A 23,562-nucleotide genomic window follows, 5' to 3' on the forward strand; every position below is an offset into this window, starting at 1 on the left:
AATATTTGGAAAGAAACGTCAAGCGTTGAAACAAACGTCAAATGTTAGAAAAGAAACGTCAGCAGAGTTTAAAAACCAGTGTCTTACATAAAAAAAAAAGATCCGTCAAACCTTAAAATTAAACATAGACATTTATTTTTGGAACGATTGACTATTTTTAACGTTTCAGTTTCACTTTCAGACGTTTGTTTACAGCATTAATTTTTCTGGCTAGTGAAGTTTCTTTTCTAACATATTAATATTTCTTTTTTTATATTCGATATTTTTCTTATTTTTGCCGTTTATGTTAACGGTTGATGTCATTTTTTTAACGTTTGATGTCATACTTTTAGAGCTTTCATACATTTTACATTCTTTCTACATTTTTGGGATTCCTTTTAGTTTTTTCCTTACAGTTGTCGTTTCTTTTCAAATGCTTTTGGATTTCTTTTGGCTTTGAAAGGAAAATCTGAATTTCTTGATCTTATAAAGTGTTTGGAAGACAACAGAACCAACTTCTCTAGCTACGAACATGGTGAACCACTTGGCAGAATTAAGAATTAAGAATTATGAAGAGACTCCTTACCATTCAATTAAAACTCTCAATGTATACTCTTTTTTAACTTTTTATTGGTGTGTATTTTTTATCATTCATCCATCGTCATCTCACAAATTCAGTGTTATTAAATATAATATTTTTTTTCATTTTTAGTTAATTTTCTCTTTTTTTCATAATCTTATAAGTGTGAATGAAAAGACACGGAAAAAACTGCGGGTGGGGCAAAATTAAGAACTTTTACGAATTTTGGAATGTGATCAATTTAAGTTTTATATTTACAAAGCCGCGCCTTATCAAATTTCTTTAAAGAAAAATTAAGAAAAAATATAAGCGAAGAAACATTTTTTTAAATATTTTTTTTTTGACTTCTTTTAATTGATTTTTGGAATATATTTCGCAAACATTTGCAACCTTTCTTACTTTTATAAAAAAATGTGCAGAAGTTAATGAAAGTTTTCAAGTAAAATTATTAAGCCTTTTCCTTCCTCCCGCCTGGCTATTCTTCTCATACAGGAGCTACACATTCTCAATGAATTCTAAATTAATAATTAAGTATTAATTTTCAATCATTTATAGTTTATTTTTTATGAGCAAAGAAATGGAAAATCAAAGAATTTTCCTAAATAAAATATTTGTTATTATTATTAAACATCAATTTTATGGATATCACTGTTTATTTTACTTTGTAGACTTTGTAGCTCCTTAGCTATTCAATCCATCCCTTCATTTGAAATATCTAAAAAAAATTCTTTATCTTCAACTCTTTATTATGTTCCTTTAAATAGTTTAATTGAAAATGCATAAACTCTCTTCAACAGTTAAAAAAAAATATAAATCATATTTCATTCATTTTTCTTTTTCATAAATAAAATGATTGCTGAACTACAAACAAAATTGAATTGATTTCTTCGTTTTTTTAAGAGGAATTAAATAATAATTTAAATTTCTTATTTAACACTATTATATCATTTCTTTTCTCAATAAATTGCGCAGCGCAAGGGAAAATACGAAGAAATTGTCTTAAAAAATTGCTTTTTATTTATTTTTCCTTTAGGGTGCTTTCTTTTATAATTTAGAGCAGTAAAAGTGTGGAGTTTTTTTTTTTGGGGGAGCCTGAAACCTTCCTCTAAGAATTATAATAGTAGAAACATATTTAGAATCTTCATTTCCCTTGCACTGTGGAACTAAAGTAATTATTCCGCTAAGATTTTATGCCATTTCATCCTGTTCTGCCATTTATTTTACACGAGCTGTCTTTTCGCGACATTAAATTACCCAATCCAAGTTTTCCTTTTCTTTTTTACACGCCTCTCCGCCATTTTCTATTTTCCTCTGGAATTTTTCCTTCCCGGTTACACAGAATCATCTGAAAAGAGAAAAGAGAAATGCAATTTTAATTTATATTGGGATCTTTTATTAGAAATATTTTAATTTTTCCTTCATTTGAATTTAATTTGATCAAAATCGGTCAATTGAGTTTTTTCAGGAATATTGAAAAAAAAATTCTTTGATGATTTTTATCGGATTTTCCTGAAGAAGATTCTTCGCAAATTCTGACCGAATGGTAACTAAAGTTATCCCAAACACTTATTTGATTATGAAAAATTGGATTATTTCTGAAAATAAAGGATATCATGTTTCCGCAATCACGTAACTTCTCATTTTTTGGATGAATTTTTTGTCCGAAAGTTTCAATATTGGGTAATCTCACATTTACACTGGATTTTAACCTTAAAAAATCTGTATGAAAAAAATGAAATTCATGGTTAACTCGGAAAATGCTTAAGGTTAAAAGATATCCTTTCCAGGATATCCACAAAAGGGAAAAAAATGTATTTTCCGGGGGTTTAATATCTTGATCACCAATATGGCTCAAAAAAATATTTAAAAACTCTTTTTTTGGTACTTAATTAAAAGCTATTTAATTATCCAGAAAGCGGCAAGAACGACTTAACGAGCCCATTTAGATAGATTAACTACGTAACATAACCAAACTCTACTGAAAATTTCATTTGTTTCAGTAGGTAATTAAAATCTTTTTATCAGTTTATTTCTGTCGTTCGTCAAGACTTGTCAAAAATCCTCAAAGCTTCTCTTGTGGTCGTCATTACATTAACACATCAAACTCGGGAAGGTGCAGTTCAGTGAGTTCAGTGACTATTAGAAGATATTAGAAAATCTATTAAATAAAGCTTGGAGGAAGAATCTTTCAAAAGAAGGTAAGTTGCATTCTTGAAAGTTTTTTTATTGGATTTAATTTTGTAACATTTTACAACAATTATTCAAAATTAAAAATCAGTTGAGCCGTTAAAAAAATTCTTCAAGAGATATAATTGCTTTTCTAAACATCTCTTAAGTTTTGAATGTTTTACTTTTGTGAACTTTGGGCATATTCAAGTTAATTGGCATTTTAATTTGTTCTCACAAAATTGGTACAGAACAATAGAAACACAGCTTTCATTTCTCATTTTAAGCGTCTCTCGGGAGAGCCTTTCATATTGACGCTTTTTGTATGTTTTCATTTTTCTTCAAGTTTTTCATAAACTTCGTTTTATTGAAGTGTAAGAAAATCAATTTTCGCAATTTTAGGTTAAACGCCATTTTGTGATATTCCAACTTTTCCACAGAACTGCCCTAAAACACAAAGATAGGTTTTTCTCAAGATCTACTGGGTGGATTTTAATGGGGTAAAAAGCAAACGAAAGAGGAAATACCAATGCAGACTATGATGTACCAGAATTTTGAATTTCCATTCTGCGGCTGAGAAAAGTGGAAAAATGTAACTTTTGTTCAGATGTTTTTGACGTTTTTCCACTTTTCTCAGCCCCAGAACGTAAATTCAAAATTCTGTTGCATCAAAATCTGTATTGGTGTTTCCTCTTTCATTTGCTCTTTACCCCATCAAAATCCATCCAGAAGATCTTGAGAAAAACCTATTTTTGTGTTTTGAGGAAAATTACAAGATGGCGTCGCACCTAAGATGGCGGAAAGTGATATTTTTGCTTTTCTTATTTCTTAAGTGATCCTCGTAAGGATTTTCTTAGATACTAATTTATTGATCCTATGGTGATACCTCAAGAAGGATCTTTCTGCCGATCCTCCCTGCAAATCTTCGTTAGTTCTCAAATCAGATTTCCACGATTTGTTCTCTTTTTGCAGAAAAATGTCATATGATACCGATGATACTTCAATGAGTGAGATGTCGCTTGATTATGCTAATGACAGCAACAGCAACAGCAGCAGTGATAGCTCAGACTCAGTTTCAGAGAGCTTTAGAAAGGACGTTGATATTTGGAATACTTCCTCTATAGATACTGTTGATAATACCAGAGCCTTTGACAGGCTCTACCGCAGTCACTACTTGTCTGATGTAACATTCATCGTTGGTAAAGAGGAGAAACGTTATGTGCCAGCTCACAAGCTCGTCCTCAGTGTATGCAGTTGGGAATTTCACAACATCTTCAATCTCCTTGAGCTCGACAACTACGTAATCCCAATTGAGGACGTTTCGTACCAGGGATTCCTGTATTTCCTCAAATACTGCTACACTGGACCAATTAACTTTGATGATGGTCAGTTAAAGACTGATGATATATTTGATATTTACAAATTAGCCGATCGATTTGATATGAAACGCCTGAAAGTTGCCTGTACGTACATCCTGTGCAAGAAAGTCACATGCGGAACATGCCTAAAATACTTCGTGGATTGGAAGTTTTTGAATAAAGATTCCATAGTGAGGATGAACATTATGGAATCCATTGCATGGCATTTTATCGAGTTAACCACCAAAGAGAAGTACATTCAGAATTTCTATGCGCTCCCATTGGAATCTCTACGGGAAATAGCTCAACACGATGATCTGAGATGCGATGAGATGCTCCTTCTGGATGCTCTTGTACGTTGGGCTAAGCATCAATGCGCAAAGAAAAATGTTGTCTTCAAACCTTGGAAACTACGACTTATCTTGGAGAGTGTTTTCTACGAGATCCGTTTCCCCACAATGACCATCGAATGGTTTCTCGAAGCACAGACAAAGTATCCCGGAATACTAACTCCACAGGAGGTTTTCGACATCACTCTCTTCATTACAAAACAAACAACGTCATGCCCGAAGTTCCCAACGAAAGAACGTGACTTCACCATCGTGAATCCGAAAAATCTTTACATTTATGGTAAAACCTTCGTGAAAACATTTAAGGGTGTAGATGTAATTATTGGAAACGATAGGGCAACGCACAGAATGAGTATCATCATCAAGTGCACCGCACCACGATACCTCTATGGGTTTGCTGTTATCACGAAGCGCAACACAGCAAACAACCTCATCAGCTGTAACGTCTGGAAAGCAAAGAGGTGTGTGTATAAAGCTGATTCCTTTGAGGTGGAAAGGAAAATTCTCAATTACGATTGCGAATTTCTTGTGGTGTACTTCAAGAAGCCATTTCTAGTTGGCGTGATGCAAAAATTCAACTTGTCCTGCACATTCCAAGACACTGTGCTCATTCTTCAAGGACTTGAAGTAAAACCCCGAGTGGAAAAGATGAATCTCCTTTTTGAGAAGGGTAAACACGCTGTTCTTCCATACTTGATTTTTAGTAAAAAATCGATTAAGCAGAAATAAGGTGTCAAATGAAGGATTTGCGTTTAAAAATGTTAAGAATTTTCATTTTGTACCTCGAACGAAAAAGTTAAATAAACGAATTTTTGTGTAATACACTCATGTACATTATATTAATAAAAGATATCGGAAATAATGGTACTTTACTTTACTATTTAAAATTTATACCGTATGGTAGACTAAGGTGACTACCAAAGTCAAATTGGTGGTCTGATTTGGATTAATAGTTAAAAAAAATGGGAGCAAAAATAATTTAATCCTTAAGACAGAAAGATTTCCTATTGTACAAAACATTAAGATTTAAGAAAATTATTAATAAAAATCGATCTAAATAGCGGAGGCATAGTCAGAAATGGTTTTATGATGTCACAAGACCTTTAAAAAATTCAAGAAATTCATGCTTTTCTTTAGAGGTCAAAAGAAATTATTTTTATTTCAAAAAATTACATTGAAAAGAAAATTATGTAGGAATTTTTGAACATTATAAAAAAAAGTATTTAAACATTTAACGCTAAAAAAGCAATATCAAACTTTCTAAAACTTTAAGGATTGTCAAAAATAAAAAGAAATGTCAAACGTTAAAAAAGAACGTCAAACGTATTAGTAAAAAAAAAACGTCCAATGTTAAAAAATTAACATTAGGGGAGACCGGGGTAAAAATAGTCATTTTGGAATTTTCAAATGCCAATTTCTCCCAAAATATAAATCGGAAAAATCGGAAAAAATTAGGGTGCAAAGCCTTACCAACCTATAATTTTTGACAGTAATTTGGAGGTTATCCGATCAGTACTTTAGGAGTTAAAAATAAAAATAGATTTTTGGCCCATTTCCCAAACTTTTGCGTATTGAGAAAAACGCGTTTTCCGAAGTTTTCCTTCAGCAATTTTCCAATCTGATAATTTTTCTCACTACCTGGGTTACTTCAGAAAACGTTGCCAAGGTGTATTTTTCAATAATTTTTAATGATTTTTCTGAACAATTATTTGAATCAAAACATACCCCTTGGGGTAGATCGGGTCAACCCATGTAAATCATATGGGAGTTCGAAATTTTTGGCATATTTTCTATTCATTTGTTGCAAAATGGCGTGTTTGAGAAAATCGCAAAATTCTCTGTTTTAGTGCGTATAAAAGTGAAATTCTTTGTCGCGGATCAAAAAGTGAGAAGTTTAGCTATCAACTACTGTCAATCTCTCAGGTGGGAAATCATTGGAAATGTCGGAAAATTCGACCAACTTTATTTAGCCAACTGGTGACTATATTTACCCGCCGCGTTTAAAAAAAGTCAGAAGTGGAAGGGTTTAGGAAAAGCTCGAAAACTCATATTTCCCGTGGAGATAGAGAAAAGTGGTCTGAGACAAAGTTGTAGGCCAGGAAATTTCCTATAAGAATGACCTATCGAGGAAATTTTCTTGCCCTTGGGGAATCCTGCAGATAAGGATTTATGCAAATTGACTATTTTTACCCCGGTCTCCCCTAAACGTTTGAAAAGAAATGTTTGATGTTAAAAAAGCAGCATAAAATTTTTGAAATGTTGGACATATTAAAAAATAATTGTCAAATCTATTTAAAATAGAATTATATCATACGTAATTTTTTCACGTATAGTTCTGTCAAAAAGTGTCAGGCTGTGTGGATGTCAAAAAAAGAACACGAGTGTCAAACAAATGTCGATTATTATAAAGAAACGTTAAAAATAAAACGTTAAAGTTTAAAAACAACTGTCAAATGTCAAAAGTATCAAACGTTAGAAAACAAATGTCAAACGTTTGTAAATAAATGTGAAGGGTTTTTTTTTAAATTCATTTTCATCGTATTTTATAAAAGAATTTTTTAAATCTCAAAACACCTTCTGAATAGATTTCTGGCTACTCTTCTACTAAACAAGCCTTTTTCTGTCTTCTCAAATCACTGCACTCTCACCCATATAAGATGCATAAAGGAACCCCCGTTTTACGTTTACGCGGCAAATCATTTTTAATAACTTTTCATTCAAAATACCATCATAGGGTTAATTATCGCAACTTGATTGCTAATTGCAATTTTCACACAACACGATGTTTATTGCTGAACATTAAACATAAATCAAAAACACATTCTTTATGTAATATGATTAACATTGAGGCCCATTTGCTTGTGTGTGTTGGGCTATGTTTTGCCCCGTGATCAGTACATTTGTCATCATTAATGCAGGTCATTTAACTCATCTTGTGGGGAAGTAATATAAAGATGTAAGAAGAGAGAGATAATTGAACTTACCGTGATACCACCATTTAGTCTTCTTAGGATTCTTATTGCATGTCTTTACATAAAGCGTATTGTCCGGCGGACGCTTCTTCTCTTGGCAGCTACTCAGCATGGACGAAATGCTCAAACACACCGACTGTACCGAAAGTGCAGGTGACCTTAAAAGAATTTTTTAAATAAAATTAAAATTAAAAGATAAAAATTTGGGTAATTAAATGAAAATAAAAATTAAAAGAAACGAAAGAATGATCATCTTACCAGTCGTCAGTGAGGATTGATAAGCAAATGTGGCCATTGGAGTACACGTGTGGATGAATTGGAATATTTGAACCTACAAAAGTCACCTGCAAAAGGTGAAAGAAAAATAAAATAAACATTAACACAAAATGTTTGAATAGAAAAAAATGTGTGATAAGACGATAAGCGTGAGTAATTCATGAGAAAATCTTTCGATATACCAACGTTGTTATCAGAGAGAGCCACTCTGTGATAAAAATAAAAATAATTCCCAAGTCATGAATATTTTTTTCCCACATTTTACGCAGTTTGAAGAAATTATCTCTTTTATTTATTACTAAAATATTTTCCAGTAAAATCTCAAAATGATTCATCTCAAGCAAAGAGTAGAAGAAAAATATTTTTTTTGTGTTCGAAAGGAGAATATCATCGAGCGACAAAATATTCATTGAGACCACACACACGTATAAATCTTGCAGTCTCAAGAGCTTTTGTGAATTAATATTTATTGATTCTGAGGAAGTTTTCCCGCGTGTAGACGAGACGTGCTAATATTGCTCGTCATGTATGCAAAATCAACACAAAGGAGTAATAATAAAAAAAATATTCACGCTAAAAAAAATCCAAAGTCTGCGCAAGAAAGGTGTGGGTTTTACTCTTTCCTGAATGGACTCCACCAGAAAAGCTCACTAAGTAATTCATGCTATAGCATGGACACGAAAATTAATAGCCTTCCTCATACGCACGAGAATATCAATCAAATATAAATAAAAGGAAGAAAAGCAATTCTTTGTGCGATTTAAAAAGAAATATTTTGCATATTTTTCATTCTCAAAATCTCACAAGTTCATTTATTATTTAATTAATTATCAAGTTTGTTTATCAAATATGTCTTCCGATTGTGATAAGTCAGTCACACTATGTGACCAAGTTTGTTTTAATTTTTTCTATTTGCAAATGAAACAGAAATAATAACCATTACGACAGATAAGAATAATTTTCCAGTTCACCCTGAAAGTTAGTAGAAAGAAATTGTTTTTATAATGAGAGATTTAACTTAATGATGAACAAGTCGGGTAATAAACCAGAATAATGTAAACACTACACGACATTTAATTTTATTTCTTGCAACATGTTCAGCTAATAGGGAAAAAAAACGTTTATTTTAAGATTGGAAATGAAATATTTTAATTTCCATTTAGTGATTAAGTTTTATTAATTTTAACTTAAATTTTTTTAACTTTTTTTAACACCTAAGTTAACCTATTTATGGCAATTCTTAGGAGATTTCTTTTTGTAATTATAATGCAGAAGATTGGTTAAAGAATAATAAAATATTTATAACATAAATAAAATTATTTTTAAAATATTTTTTATGAGGCAATCTTTCGTAAAAGATTCTTACGTAGAAGATTCAACTGATGGTATAAAAAACCTTTTTTTTATCAAACTGGATGTTTTTAGTCCGTTAAAGAATTTAATTAAACTCCTTGCAATTTCCGCAATTTGACAAAAATATCCACTTTTTTACACAATTCAACTGGGATGGATTAATAAAAAAAAAAAGGAAAAAAAAAACTTTTAATTAAGAAACATTCCTCTAGTCTGGAGAATATTTTAACTTTAATTGATAAAATATTCTATTTGAAATTTGAAATTATTCAATTTAACACTTAAATTAAATCAAGAAAATGCTTTTTCATCAAGTAAATAAATTTTTCATTAAGACATTATGCAAAGAAAAACTATTTAAAGAAAATTAATTTTCAGATTAAAAAACAATATGTAATTAGAAAAGATTAGAACCATTTCAGTTGGCTCCTAAAATCTATAAAATTCTTAGGATCCTAAGAACATTTAGGAATGATAATTCTTGATAAAAGAAAGCTCGTTTATCTGCAAGCAATTTGTAATTTAAGATTTCTTGACGTTCTTATGCAAGAATTTTCGTCAATTTTTCATTCTAACTTAAAGAATCAAAACATTGAGTAAAACGGATTATTTTTCTTCATTTTTTAGGGCTGATTTTTATTAAAAGAAAATCATTAAAAATGCTAAGATTTTTAACACAAATGAAAATGTTAATTGATGTCCTTTGGAAACATTTGGCGCAATTTTCCCCAAAACTTAAAGGAGTTTACTAGTTCCTTTATGAGGAAAACCTTTCATTAATTGCTTTTCATCGATGAATTTTAAACAGGTAAATTTTTAATTTATACATTGAAATAGACAAAAGAAAACAATTTTGAAGTCATTATTTACATTTTTAATGAATCTTTGCCATTTTTTCCCAAATAGAAGTTTCCAATAAAAGATTTTTTCATGTATTGGTGAATAAACTCCTTTTCCTTCAAAAATGATCTTTACAATCTTTTCTCAATCTTGAATAGAACTATTTTTGACTTAAACAACCGATTCTGTATATTTTAAAATTAAATATTTTTACAGAAAACGAAAGCATTAAATAAACTTAAAATATTCGACGGTATGTACTTAAAATTGTATAAAAGATACAAAAAAAAGCTTTTAAAGCTTTTTGCTATGTAACGTACCTCTGGTGAGTCAAATGGGTATTTGTTGTTGAATTTAAAAAGGAGCTCAAAGTGTTCCCCTTCGTAGAGAGTCCCTTCAACGCCTTGCATGTGGATGATCCACTGTGAGAGGTTCTGACTGATACTATCTGGATCCACCCGAACACCTGGCGGTGGTTCCTTGATGAGTGACATGAGCTCCTTCTGAAGTCTTTTCTGCAATTGAGGCAAAAGCGGAAGAAATATTTTGAGGGACGTTGCTACTCTGATGATCAACTAATCACAAAATATGCGCGGGAAACCAATTATAGATCTCCTCAATTGCCCCGCATTTAATAATATTTTATTCCACACCACACATTTATCATGAGAGCAGCAAGTATAATCTCTTTTGGTTTTTGAAGAGTTTGGTGAGGAATGGTATATGATGGTGTGGAAAGTCCACTCTTCCCATCAATTCTCTCCTTTTCATCCCACTTCAAGAATCACCCGCAATTTTCCACAAATTGACGCTCACTTGAGCCGCGTGCGTGCGGGTGGGTGGTGGAGGAGCGAAATCGGGAAGTTGTGGATTTGCTGCATGAAGAGTTGTGTGGTGCGGTATGATGTGAATGAGCTACTCATGTTTTTAACTACTTGCCTCCCATCGTGTGTTGTCTAAAATTAACGAATTACAGTTTGGCTTTGATTCCTTTCGCCCAAGTGGCCGTCTTTCGGCTTTCGTGAAGCGAAACATATTGCGAGACGCCGTGCTCTTTTTTTTTCTTTTTTCTATTCCTTCTATTTTGACTGGCGGATTGATTATCACTATAAAGTTTAGTAGCACTTTGTTCTTACAGCTCACACACACAACTACTCCTCAAACTTTTATGTCTTTCTCCACCATTTCTCTGGATCAACTTAACTCCAACGGCATTTGGGAGTCATCCATCACATTTATTTATCTTTCAACGAAATATTTGTCTTATATATTTTGGCATTTGCAATTCCTTCTCGCTCTTGGGGCCTTCTTATAAAATAAGTATAAGAACTCTCAAAGATAATATAATGAAGCTGACTCACTCGTCGTGAGTTTGTGAGGGAATTTTCAAAAGAGGGAGATGAGAGAGATCAACCGAGAATAATATTATCTTAACTTCCTTGCTCGCATGTTTTTATTGTGCATTTAGCAGCATGAGAAACTAAATATCCCAAACATCCTCTATCTGGACTCTTTTTTTTTATTTAGGTCAAAAGCCCCCAAGATTAGTCACTACAGCAGACGCATAAATGTTTATTTTTACCCAAATTGATCTTTATTTCTTCTTCTTCTTCTATGAGAAAGACCGCACAATTAGCATTTATTTGCTTTGCCATAATTTCATTGGGAAATCATGCGTTTAGGACAAAATCATAATAATTAACACCGCAGAAAATAAATTTAAATGCAGACACCGCAAAATTCTAACAGACTGTTTTCAAAATTTTTCACAGAGATTTAATTAAATGAAAACTTTGGGAAGATTTTAATGTTGAGGATTGTGCTAAATTTAGGAGAATTTTTCTTTTTTTAATTACCTTTGACTATTTCCTTAATTTCCCTTTTTTCAATAATTTTAATAGTTTCAATATAAGCAACAAAATAATTTAATTCTTCCAATAAAACAAAAGAATATGAGAGATTCAATAAATTATCTATACCTAATATTTGAAAATTAAAAGAATCCAATGCAGACAATTTTTAAATTCAAATTAACTACTAAAATTCTAAACTAGGCCTGAGTTCTTTAAGCTAGACTCTGAGTCTATAAGTTTCCTTAAACCAGCCCTAATTTTTTTTATGCTGAGCCTAAGTTCTCTAAGCTAGATTTAAGCTGTCTAGGCTATAATCTATTTTCTTTAGCTGTAAGCCGAAGGACCTGAAGGTTTTTTGCAGGATAGATTTTAAAAATTTTCAGATTAGGTCAGGTCAGACTATAAAAATCTTAAAGTCTGATCTAAGATAAAGTTGAGTTTAGCACAAAAACTTAAACCTATTTTTAAAACTTAAGACAAGCATAAATAACTTGAAGAGTTTTAAATTAACTGAAGCTTAATTAGGAAACTTAGGCTTAACTATAAAAAATTAAGACTGTGAGACAACTTAATGTCAAACTTAGCAATGAATTTTCCTTAAGATGTCTAAATAATAAGTTAAATTATTTTTAAAATTGCTATATTTTGTTACTGAACGTACAAACGGAAAAATCTTAATCAGGAAGAATAAAAGAGATTTATTTGAAAAAAAAAGAGAAATATTTTTTGAGCTGTTATTTGTAATACAAAAACCAATCAGAAAGGAGGTTATGGGGTTGTTAAGAGGTGAACAAGTACATAATAGCATTTCCCAATATATCCATTAAGAGTACATTAGAACCGGCTACCTGCACATTCAATAAGGCTGACGAAATGTTTTTTTTTTAAACATCTCTCAGTGTCTTTTAAAAGTAGAGTAGGGGCCCAAAGAGATTTTGAAACTCAACCCCCCCCCTTACCCTCAAAAAACTTAAAATATTGGGGCTAATTCTGGCAAAAATATTTTCTTTTCTTTTCTTACAATTCGTGAGTTATAAGGTTTTTTGGCATTCTCACAAAAAAAACTTATAAATTTGTAAGATCTAAAAAGTTTCACAGTTCAACTTTTAGAACACGTCGCGAGAAACATTTTTGCTATAATAGAAAAGAAAAGGTTTTGGTATTCCGGCCGATTTTTTTCTTATAACTTGTAAGAAAATCTTACAAAATCATGTGTTTTATAAGGACCTGCCGAGGTGCTTTTTCAATCTTTTTGTGAATTTTGTGACCACCAAAGCATGATTCCTTATCATCATAGGCAACAATTGACTACTTTGACGGATACTTTACATGAATATGAGTGTTTGGAATTGTTTTGGGTTGTTTTTTAACAAAAACTTTTGTGAAATATGTGGAAAAAGTCTGACCATTTTTTTTGGGAATTATGCCAACGAATGTCAATACTTTCTAGAGACTTGGCCTTGAGGAAGATAATTAGATTATGCCTTCACGCAGACTGCACTGAAAGATATTTCTGTATAGTGTAGATTAAAAAGCAAAAAGTTAGAGTACGAAAAGCCTTTTTATTTAAGAATATTAGATTCCCGACTTCATGACTTTATGGCCATTTTGTAAAGCTCTGTTCTTTCACAAATGCTTCCAGCATCCCAGGATGGGATTCTGCTTATTAAATAAACATTTCATGCTGCCTGGGACTTGTCCGGGTATCTCTTCCCGGAATTTGTGGATGCTACAGAATGTCCAAAAGTTCCGGATGATTCAATTTTGCCCATCACAATCTAGATAAAAAAAATAAAAAAAAAACTCTTTATCATGTAAAATGCAAAAATACTTTAATAGGGTTAAATTTTTACCAAAAATCCCGAATAATCCATTGTGTTTTGTTGATAAATTCACTTAACTTTAACCTCATTTTATTTGTTTACATTAACTTTTTTCACTTCGTCTATTTTCGGCATTTTCAGTTTCACTTCGTTTTTCAACGTTAACAGCGACATCTGTTTTCGACTTCCAGTTTCGGAGGTCTGTTACTGTGAGGATAATGTGTAATTACCTTTGCGTATCGTGGTTGGGAAGAGAAAGAATATAAATCAACATTAGCTTCAATAGCTGTACCAGCAATGGGGGCGCTTCTTTACCTGCAAGATGCATAGGCGATTAGTAAGGACTCGGGTCGAAGTGACCGAAAAAACGTGCGAGTCTCTGTGCAGGTAAAGATCCCTCAATTTTCCTCTAGCGGCCGCTTCCACGATACTTCTTCCACTTGCTTCACACAAAGAATTGTCTCTAGTTTCTTCTCCAACACTTTATTCTCTCTACTTCATAATTAATTAACAAGAAAATTCAATTTATTTCCACTCACAAAATTCTCACATTACATTTTTTCTAAGAACATTGACAGAAGATCAAGATGGCGGTCTGTCGCTCCTTTTTTTTTATCGACGACAGCGCCGCCGGTGGCTAAATTCATATGTTTTAAAACTAACGGTTATTTATAACGAATTCCCACAGTTACTATAAAATAATGAAAAAAAAAATTTTGCTGGAACAGCAAACCTTACAAAATCCCTTGTAAGACGAAATAAGTAGAAAATAAACGTCCCTTTTCAATAAATTTCCTGTAATAAAGTTCGATCGGAATTAATTTTATTTATTTTCTCAATGTCAAACGTCACAAATAGCGACATCTAGTTACGTTTTGGTGTTTTGAGGGGAATGTTCTAAAAAGGTGCTATAAAAGATTTTTTTTGCTGGAATACCAAATCTTACAAAATCCCTTGTAAGACGAAATAGATAGAAAAGAAAATATTTTTGTGAGAATAAGCTCCATTGATTCAATTCAAGGCTGTAGGTTTCCCGGTTTTCCTGTTTTTTGAATTTTATTTTTATTTTCAGGGTTCAACAGCGTATTGCGAAACATTTATCATTGAATTAGGGAAGTCATGATGAGATGTTGCGATCAACAAATTAACTTTCTTAACAACTGCGCTATATCGTGATTTTTTCCCCGCGCTAAATTAGTTGTGACTTTTGGTGGTTGCTTTTAACTAATTAATTTTATTTGTACACATGGTGACATCCATGTAGCAGAAACTTTTTCTGTTTTTGCGATTTAATTTGCACCAAAAAGAATGATTTCAATAAAATAAATCTCAAGCTCAGGCTCTGTCTACATAAATTAAAAATCGCGCGTTTCTATCGTTTAAGCCACGACGGATAGTGTGAAAAGCAAAACGAAGAAATGCCTTCTGGTTAATGTCTGGTTCTCTTTAGGAACAATCATCCTTGCGCTTAATTGTCAATTGTAGTAATTTAGAAGAAGTACAAGGAAGAAAAAAGATGTGGCGAATGTTTGTAAACATTTTGAGTAAAGAGACTTCTCTATAAACACGCTTTGCGAATTATTTATTTAGTACGCCGATCTCTCAGCTGGGCTGTATTGGGACAGCTCCAAGGAGGCATGCTGGCGTGTATTCTGTTTACACTACACAGCACCACAGCCATAGAAAAGTATGAGAAAATTTATGTTAGGATTTTCATTTGGACGGGTCATTGATTTGGTCGATTGTGTGGGGGTATATGCGGTGCGGTGATGAAATGCGGTTGTCATCACACTTCTTAAAAGCACCCAACAAGAGTCACCGGATCATCTTAGGCAATGAAAGAATGTTTTTTTTTTGTATTTCCCGCCAGTTTATCAAGTTGAGGTGATTCCTTATGGTTAATAATCACGAAAAATAATAAAAATAAAACTCTAAAAGATTCACAAAGGAATGATATTTTTAAGGAAACACAAAGCTCTCGCATCTTCCTCATTTTAGCTTAAGAACTTTGTGTTATATCTCTCTTGCAACAAAGCCAACAAAGTCCGCGGCTTTACAGACATTTTGGATTTTAAACATCATCATGAGCGAGATGATAGTTTCTGCCTCATCCATTTTCGTTGCCTTCACAACATCCTCTGTGTTTGCAAAGGAGAATATAATTGTTATGAGATAAGATATACAACTGACTTCTTTGTATCAAAAATTCATAGGGCGGCGTGTGGGTTTGGAGCTCGCTCTACTACAACTTTGCGCGATTTGCTTTATGATTTTCAAAAGAGATTAACACCACAGATTAAAATAGAAATAGATGCGGTGACATGTTTTCTTTATACTAAACAAGATTCTAAAGTATTTCTTACAAAATGAGAAAATAGAATAAGGCTTGATTTGCTTTTTCCATGAAAAAAAAACTGTCTCACAGAAATATTTTCGGAATGCCCTACTTAGAAGTCTAACTATTAGAAGAAAGTTTATACATAGATAGGAGAGATTTGTCGATGTACTTACGAATGTATGCTATGTAACTTTAAATACATAATTAAAATAACTCAAAAAGTCGCATTTTCCTCATTTCCCATCGAGATTTCTTATCTGCTTTTACTTAGATCCTTCATACCGATGAAGAGAAAATTATTTTATTTTAATTGAGGTATAAATTATTCTCAATTCTGGTGAGTAGGTATCTAATATTTTTGTTTTAACCCTTTCGTGTCCTTTCGTGTGTTCATTTCTGAATTTAATGCATTTTGTAACTTTGAAAAACAATTAAAATTCATTTTTAAAGGGTAAATAAAATGTTTCACGTTTGGGTCTACATATAACCCAAAGAACGCAAAAGGGTTAGTTTGTATTTTCCCAATAAAACTGTGAAAATTTATTCTATTAAAGTTCTTTTACGTCAATGTTGCCACAACAATTTAATTTTACGCCTATTTTCTTTATTTGTAAATTCATTCGATTCACTTATTTAATTTTCTGACATTATTTTCAATTTATTTAGAATTCTATTTATAGGTATTTAATTGAATTGAACAAAACTCAGGTTATTTAACCCAGAGCAGTCCATTGTATTACATCTATTTAGTACACCCGGAAAATTTTCTTTGTTAACTTTGACTGGCATAGAAATAGCATAAAAAGTTTCTTTTTTCGCTAAAATCAAAGAAAATTCAGTTAAAAGAAAAGTTTTGGAATTTCTTAAATAGAATTTCAAGAATTTCGGCTGAGAATTGACTCTTCTAGTCAATTTTGAAGTTAGTAGAGTTTAATAAATCTTTAAGTTCCAAAAAAATATATGTAATTCTTTTTTTTTTTTAAAATTTATTTCATAAGAAAAATCATTCAAAAGAGAAAAAGTAGCTTCTCAGAACCAATTCTAAAAAGAAATCTAGATAAAGTTGTGATTTCAGTAACTTATGAAATATTCTACAAAATATTTTTGTAGTAAATGGATCAAATGGATTAAACTAATATAAGTTTGAGAATTTATTAAATTAATTTTCACTTCAATTGAGCACACAAAAGCATTGAAATGTGCTTTACCTAAAAACCAATATACATAATACTAAAAAAAAAGAGACCACGTGATTTGAAGACTATTTTGTCATTGAGATTACCTACTTTGAGTGCACTCACGTGGTTACACATTCATTTATTTGAAGAAGAGAAAAAAACGAGAAATGTGAATTTGTGAAGGGAATCTTTCTTAATGGGATTATTTAAAATATTGAATTTTTTTCTGTACTAAAGGTCATCAGACTTGTTCCATTTTATGAACTACGTACATATAATATTAATTTGCACCTCAAAGTCAATTAAGTAACATAAAAGTCATTTTGTAGGGTCATCTTTCTATTTTAATAATAAATTTTATGAGCCACATATGTTTCCCACAAATATGATTCATTCAATCGCGGCGCACAGCAGTGGTGATAGCACAATGAGCTTTTTATTTATGTTGCAAAGAATGGGGGGCAATATACTTATTTTCATCACTGTAAATATTTACGGTTCCGTATCAGAGTACATAATAGAGAAGACGGACTGTGAGGTTTATTTTATTTTTTTTGCAATCGCGACCCATTGTTCCATCGCCATGCTATTGACACTTTCTTTATAAATGAAACAATTCCCCTCTTATTTCACTGTGGGCCTTGTCACGTTGCCTTTCATTGAAGTTTTATTGGAAAATTTAAATGTTAATAAAACTTCTACTAAAGTATATATTGATTGAACTGCAAATGCAGCAAAAAATCTCTCATCTCCCCTCTTTTACATTATTGGGATAAAGACTGGGATGCTATATATACACGAGAGAAATTCCATGTAGCAGAACCCACAGAACTAAGCACAGAGAACCGCACAAAGACCCATAAGATTCCTTCTTCTCAAGGGTATCCCGTATGATTCATTCTCGACTTATTTTCTCCACCATCACACTACTTTTCTTCCACATAGACCACAGATTTATTTTTTTTTCTTGCACACACTGGAGGTGAATTCACCACCCAAAAGAGCCGGGTTCGCGATATTGTCTCACAGCGCGACAATATTTCGTCGCCAACTAGAGACTGTCTTGCTCAGCGGAACGTCCGGCAGTGAGACGTCCTTCTTTCTCTCTTTCTTTATCTATCTATAATTAATATGAAAAAAAATCCACACGACGTACACTCCGTGCACAACGGTCGGAACATGCGGTGATGTCACGAAAACCGAGGGAAATACATATAATATACTCTTCCCACCCGAAGTTGATTTAATACACTGAAAGTCTTTCATCAGAATTTATTGGGGTGGGGGTTTTGGCGGGGGGTTGATGGGCAATTTAATATTATTTCTCATTATTCGTTATGATTGGTGTAATGGAAAGTTATTAAAGTTTAAAGAAAATCGTCATGTTTCTATTTAAAAGTCTTAAGAATATTGCAAGAACAGTGCAAATGGTTTAATAGTACCTGATGAAGGTCTTTTAGATAATCGAAAAATTTAAAAGTGGAGCTATTTTCATCTTTTTGGGTACTCTGGGTACTACCTACTAATGAAAATTTGTAAAAATTGGGTCCTTTAAGTCCTTTATTTCATGCTAAAGAAAGAATTAAAGGACACATACTGAGCTTAAGCTAAAAAGCAACCTCAAGAGGAACTTTAATCTTAATATTTCTAAATGTTCCTTTGGGAGCCAAATTGAACTTAAAAAGAAATTAAATTTCACTAAAATGATCTTCAAAGGAGTTTCAAAAGACAAGTTCAAAATAAGAAGAGGATTCATCCCATTAGCGAGAGAAAGCTTGATTTTTTCAAGGAAAAATTTCATTTTATCCAGAGCTTTCGATACATTCTGTATCAACTTCAATGGCCTAGCATAGACCATCAAAAGTTCTAGATTTATTTGGACTTTTCTTTGAAAAATTTGACTTTTCTCGTGTTGATCAGATGAAGTTTCTCTCCTTATTTGAACTTTACTATTAAATGCCAGTTTAAACAAACTTATAAGAACTAAATTTTTAACACACAACAGACGTATGAAACTTATTTATTTTTTATAAAATTTTTCGTCTTTTTTTTTTCAAGAAAACTATTAATTTCTTTCAATTAATATTTTTATATACAATCACAATCACTTTAGAACAATGGAAAAAGATCCATTGATCAGAAAATTAGTCTTTTGCCTAGAAAAAATCTTCCATTTGATCAGGAAATTATTTCTTTTCGGTTAAGAAAATGTTTCAATTTTCTGTAAAATATGTTCCATCTTGTTAGAAAAACCTATCATTTCAATCAGAATAATAAAAAATTGATGAGAGAAATGAGTGAATGGTCAGAAAAATATTAATTTCTGGTCAGTTAAAAGGGCAAATTGATCAACTAAAAAAAATTTAAAAACAACTCTTAAATTGTTCAATGCAAAAAAAATCAGATGAATATGCCATTTTGACTTGGAAAATGTGAAAAATTATCATGGGAATGATGTTATGTTGGTCCGGAAAACAACAAAATGATCAATATTTTGGTAATGATATTACAAAGTTTTGTTAGTTGTGGATTTCTTTTACAGACTTAACAGACTTTCAAAAACATCCTTCAAAATAAATTTTCCAAAGAAAAACTCTTCCAAATATTTTGGAAAAATTTCCAATATCACACAATCAAATCCCTGCTGGTTGTCCCCCAAAACACAATGCGCACTGAAAATTTTACTGCAACGACTGCATCCCACGTATTATCCTTGATTTTTTTTTAATATTGTGCAACATTAATGCGAATCAGAGGTGGCTAAACAAGGAGTTTTCACTGAACTTTCATTAAAAAAAAATGAACAACAAAAAATCGTCTCAACTTGAAAAGCAAGTACAACGACCATCATTAAAGACTTGCAGTCATCTCATGGACTACAGATAAATTAAATGTCTTTTTTTCTTATAAAACAAATTTTGCATTTTCTTTTGGAACTTCCAGCAATTTTTATTTATTTATTATTGCCTCATTAAAAGTTCCGGATAAGTTCGACTTTAGCACGGAGGAAAAATAAAAGTTCAATGTTGGTGACTTTCTTTGTGCACAAAAATCATTCAAATTTGTTGGTTAATTTGCATTTTTTGCACGAGGAATTGACATGGGGGTGTGCAGTGTGTGATTATGTGTTAATTTTGGTGTGAAATAAAACAATTATGTGGTGCAAATTGAATTAAAAATAAAGGAAAATAAGAAAATAACTCACTTCTGAAGGCGTTGTCATCTTGACACTAACACACAGTTCTCAGACCTACCACTGTGCTCAAAGGTAGTATTTGATGTATTTTTGAATCCAAGTGAACGTTGAGTATAAAGAAAAGGGGCTTGTAAATTCAATTTTCTTTGCCTCAAATTGAGGATTATTTTAAAGACGAAAAATTAGGATTTTCCAATTATTTTGCCTTAGAAAAAGTATTTTTCTTCGCTCTTTTATCTAAATTTAATTATTTAATGCTTTACTGAAATCTCTATATTTTTATTTTCAATGCTAACTTGTTTTCAAAAAAAATTCTACATAATTCATTTCGTTGAGACTTCGGGATGTTGGAAAAATCAATATTATTTTATTAATTCTTAAAATAAGAAAAAAATAATACCTACCTTAATATTGATGAGGAAGCCAAGCAGAGTCATTCTATTGGTCGTTAAAGGGTTAACCAATTTCAATTTTATGAAATTTTCACGAAATCTTACTTCAAAATTGTCTAGAAAATTCACTTTTCAACCAAAATTCTCGAAAAACGCAAAAAATTCTTAAACTCCTATTTTAAGCAAATTTATTTGATTTTTATGAGAATAAAAACTTTTTATACTATTTTTCAAAACGATTTAGGACATATTGGACGTTTTCTCGTTTTAAGGCTCGATTTTACTTAATTTTGCAGTTATATTTTATTTATTGAGTCAAAATTATTGCTGAATTATGCCTTGATAGTTCCAGGACATTTAACAATCACACAGGATCAGGGAAGACGAAAAAAATCTTATTTGAGCTCAAATTGAGCTTCTGCCCGTTGGATTTCCAACGGTCCTTAAAGGGTCAACACAGTAAATAGGACGTTAAAAGAAAATCAAATAAAAATTCAAGGAATTGTAGGTAAAATAGAGTAAAACAGCGGTCTTTTGTGGATGATTTTATTGGATAATCAGTTTGTTCTTTCTCAATAATGACGAAATTATCATGCTGTAGTTTTTTTTTTCTTTTTTATAATTCTGTTGAAAGGGGAATACTTTTTTTTTCACCATTTATGTATTTTGAAGGAGTCACATTACTGCAATCCGCGGAAATCTAACGTTTTACATTCTTTTTATACCTTCCTTTCGAGGATTTGTCATTCATAAATTCTCATTGACTATCGCGCATCATTTTTTTTCCAACATATTTTTTTTACCACTATATGAGTATTTTTTTTATACAAAGATTACTATGGGGGAGTTTATTGAATTCCATTAACAATTCTCAACTCTTTCAACCTGGGTTTCCACTCTACATTGTCTCCTTGCGGATGTTTTTCTTTTTCAAATATTTTGAATAGTTTTTTTTTTTCAATTCTGTTATTGTTCTTATGTCGGGTTGTGTAACATCTACCATCCAATTTGCCAAATAAAATGAAAATTTAGCAAAAGAAAGAAATACGTCAGAGGCAAAATCATTAAGAGATTTTCCAAAATTAATTTAAAAAAAAAAGAGAAAAAACGCGAACATTTTTCAGTCTTCTCTCGCCTTGTCCTCTTCACTTAATTCATACATTTTTTTTATAGTGTAGTAAAGCATTGTATTTAACACAATGATGGTGCAAAGCTTTTGCATTTTCAAGTAAGTAAATGGGGGAATAAATAAATTGGTTTTCTATTTAAGCAAATTATTAACTGGGTTAAGTTTTATTTTCTACTAAATTTCTATAATAAACTATAAAGATGTTTAATTATTAACTGAAATTTATACATCCCTAATGTCGGGGATTTTCTTTTTAATCTTTCGGATGGAAGATTTACGTGCATTTCTTTTCTTCAACTCTCTCAGAAATTTCTCTTGTTTCATTTTTACGACAAATCTTTTTTTTTATACTTCACAGCAATATTTTTTTTATACTATTTATCATTCAGTTTTTTTTTTCTTATTTCATTTTTCCAGCATGTTTATATATTCTGATTTTCTTTTACCTTAACTATGTATTTGAAGAACTAAAAAAGAAGAATTGTAGTTTATGCAAAGTTCAAAAAAAACTTCAAAATTGAATTTATTTGTTATTGTTGGAGACAGAATATTACGGGCAGTATTAAAGTGAAAATAAACCTTTTAAAATAATATTTAATTTGAATGCAAAGTCTTATTCTGCCTAATTCACAGTGAATTTTCACCTAATCTGGACGACAAAATGTCTTAAACGGACGTGATTTTTATCAACGAAAAGGGTTAACAACACGGAAACCTTACACTTTCCATTCTTACTCATCATGTAAATCTTTGCGAAAATTCTTTTGTAGCCGTAAAATGTTTAAGAACTATTGAGACAAATTCAAGCTTTGATTAAGACCGATTATGAAGTTTTTAAGAAAAGGGGAAATTTTATTGGATGAAAACGTTCCAATGGTCCTCCAAAGGGCAAATGATTTACGTATTAAACATTGGAAACAAATAATAGCCCATAATTCCCCTAAAGTACTTTTTGAACCGGAAAATTGATTACTTTAACTAATCAATCTCAAAACTAAACTAATAAGATAGCAAGGTACTACAAAATGGAATTTTCTCTTTCTTTCTATTAGCTGTTTAACGTGATAATAAATTTCCCAGAATTTTATTGAATAACTAAAAATTCCCGAGAAAAGTTGTAACTGATGAAATTTTAGAAGATTTTTTGTACGGAAATAGACAATAAAAAAAAAACGATTGTTTTGACGCTTTTAGCGACGTTTCAGTTTATTTAGAACCAATGTCTGATGAAAGTTTTAATTAAACCTGAAACGTCGCTGAAATCAAGCCAATACAATCGTTTTTAATAACTGTTTCTGAACAAAAAAAACAGCCCACTAAAAATTCATTTAACCGCTTAAGGACAATTGAACGTTTCATCCTATAGTTCGATTTAAAAAAAAATCTAATTTTGCCATTTCTTGAGTCATGATCAATAGAGAACTGTGCCTTAATAGTTCCTAGACATTTTACGATCACAAAAAGACGTCCTAAAAGACTCAAAGAATCAGAAAGAATACAACGAAAAATTTCAACGTTAGAACTTTTTTTTAAAAAATGTCTTTTTTAAGCTAAAAGCAACCTCCAAAAAATTTTTGGAATCCTTCTACTTCGTTCTGCCTATTTCTTACATTTTTTTGCCTACTCCTGCATATTCCTTACAGTCCTAAAAAGGTTTCTTTCAGATCGTGTTCAGCTTTCGTGTTAAGAATTTATTGATTTTATCAATAATATTGATTTTCTAATATGTTTTTTCTGAATAAAATCGTCTCAATTTGCCCCAAATTACCCTTAAAAAAT

At 31.3% G+C, this 23,562-nt stretch overlaps 2 protein-coding genes across 12 annotated transcripts in view; one reads left to right on the forward strand and one right to left on the reverse strand.

Moving 5' to 3' along the window:
- Positions 1 to 23,562, forward strand: part of LOC129792881 (activating transcription factor 7-interacting protein 1) — a 481,750-nt gene that overhangs the window by 38,810 nt on the left and 419,378 nt on the right. The gene's annotated exons all lie outside the window — the stretch shown is intronic.
- On the reverse strand, positions 590 to 20,361 carry LOC129792991 (ubiquitin-conjugating enzyme E2 W). 11 transcript variants are annotated; one of them, XM_055832502.1, is made up of 6 exons: positions 17,864 to 19,336; positions 10,814 to 11,179; positions 10,195 to 10,389; positions 7,664 to 7,749; positions 7,418 to 7,563; positions 590 to 1,904 (listed from the first exon to the last, which is right to left on the reverse strand). In XM_055832502.1, exons 2-6 carry the CDS (start codon positions 10,907 to 10,909, stop codon positions 1,891 to 1,893), a joined length of 537 nt encoding a protein of 178 aa, XP_055688477.1. In that variant the 5' UTR covers positions 10,910 to 11,179; positions 17,864 to 19,336; the 3' UTR covers positions 590 to 1,890. The 11 variants fall into 11 exon arrangements, with proteins under 11 accessions (XP_055688477.1, XP_055688478.1, XP_055688479.1 ...); XM_055832503.1 differs by having other exon boundaries at positions 17,894 to 18,186; XM_055832504.1 differs by having other exon boundaries at positions 10,814 to 11,182; positions 17,864 to 18,185.

The sequence above is a fragment of the Lutzomyia longipalpis genome, chromosome 3 (assembly GCF_024334085.1).
Source record: "Lutzomyia longipalpis isolate SR_M1_2022 chromosome 3, ASM2433408v1".
In the NCBI taxonomy this organism is placed as follows: Eukaryota; Metazoa; Arthropoda; class Insecta; order Diptera; family Psychodidae; genus Lutzomyia; species Lutzomyia longipalpis.

What these genes read in the sequence shown, in the direction of transcription:
- LOC129792991 (XM_055832502.1), bottom strand. Translation starts at nt 10,909, where the DNA reads ATGTTTCGCTTCACGAAAGCCGAAAGACGGCCACTTGGGCGAAAGGAA. An exon ending in ACCCATTTGACTCACCAGAG is followed by an intron (nt 7,750 to 10,194) that starts GTACGTTACATA and finishes CACCTTTTGCAG; the next exon opens with GTGACTTTTGTAGGTTCAAA. An exon ending in TCAATCCTCACTGACGACTG is followed by an intron (nt 7,564 to 7,663) that starts GTAAGATGATCA and finishes AATTCTTTTAAG; the next exon opens with GTCACCTGCACTTTCGGTAC.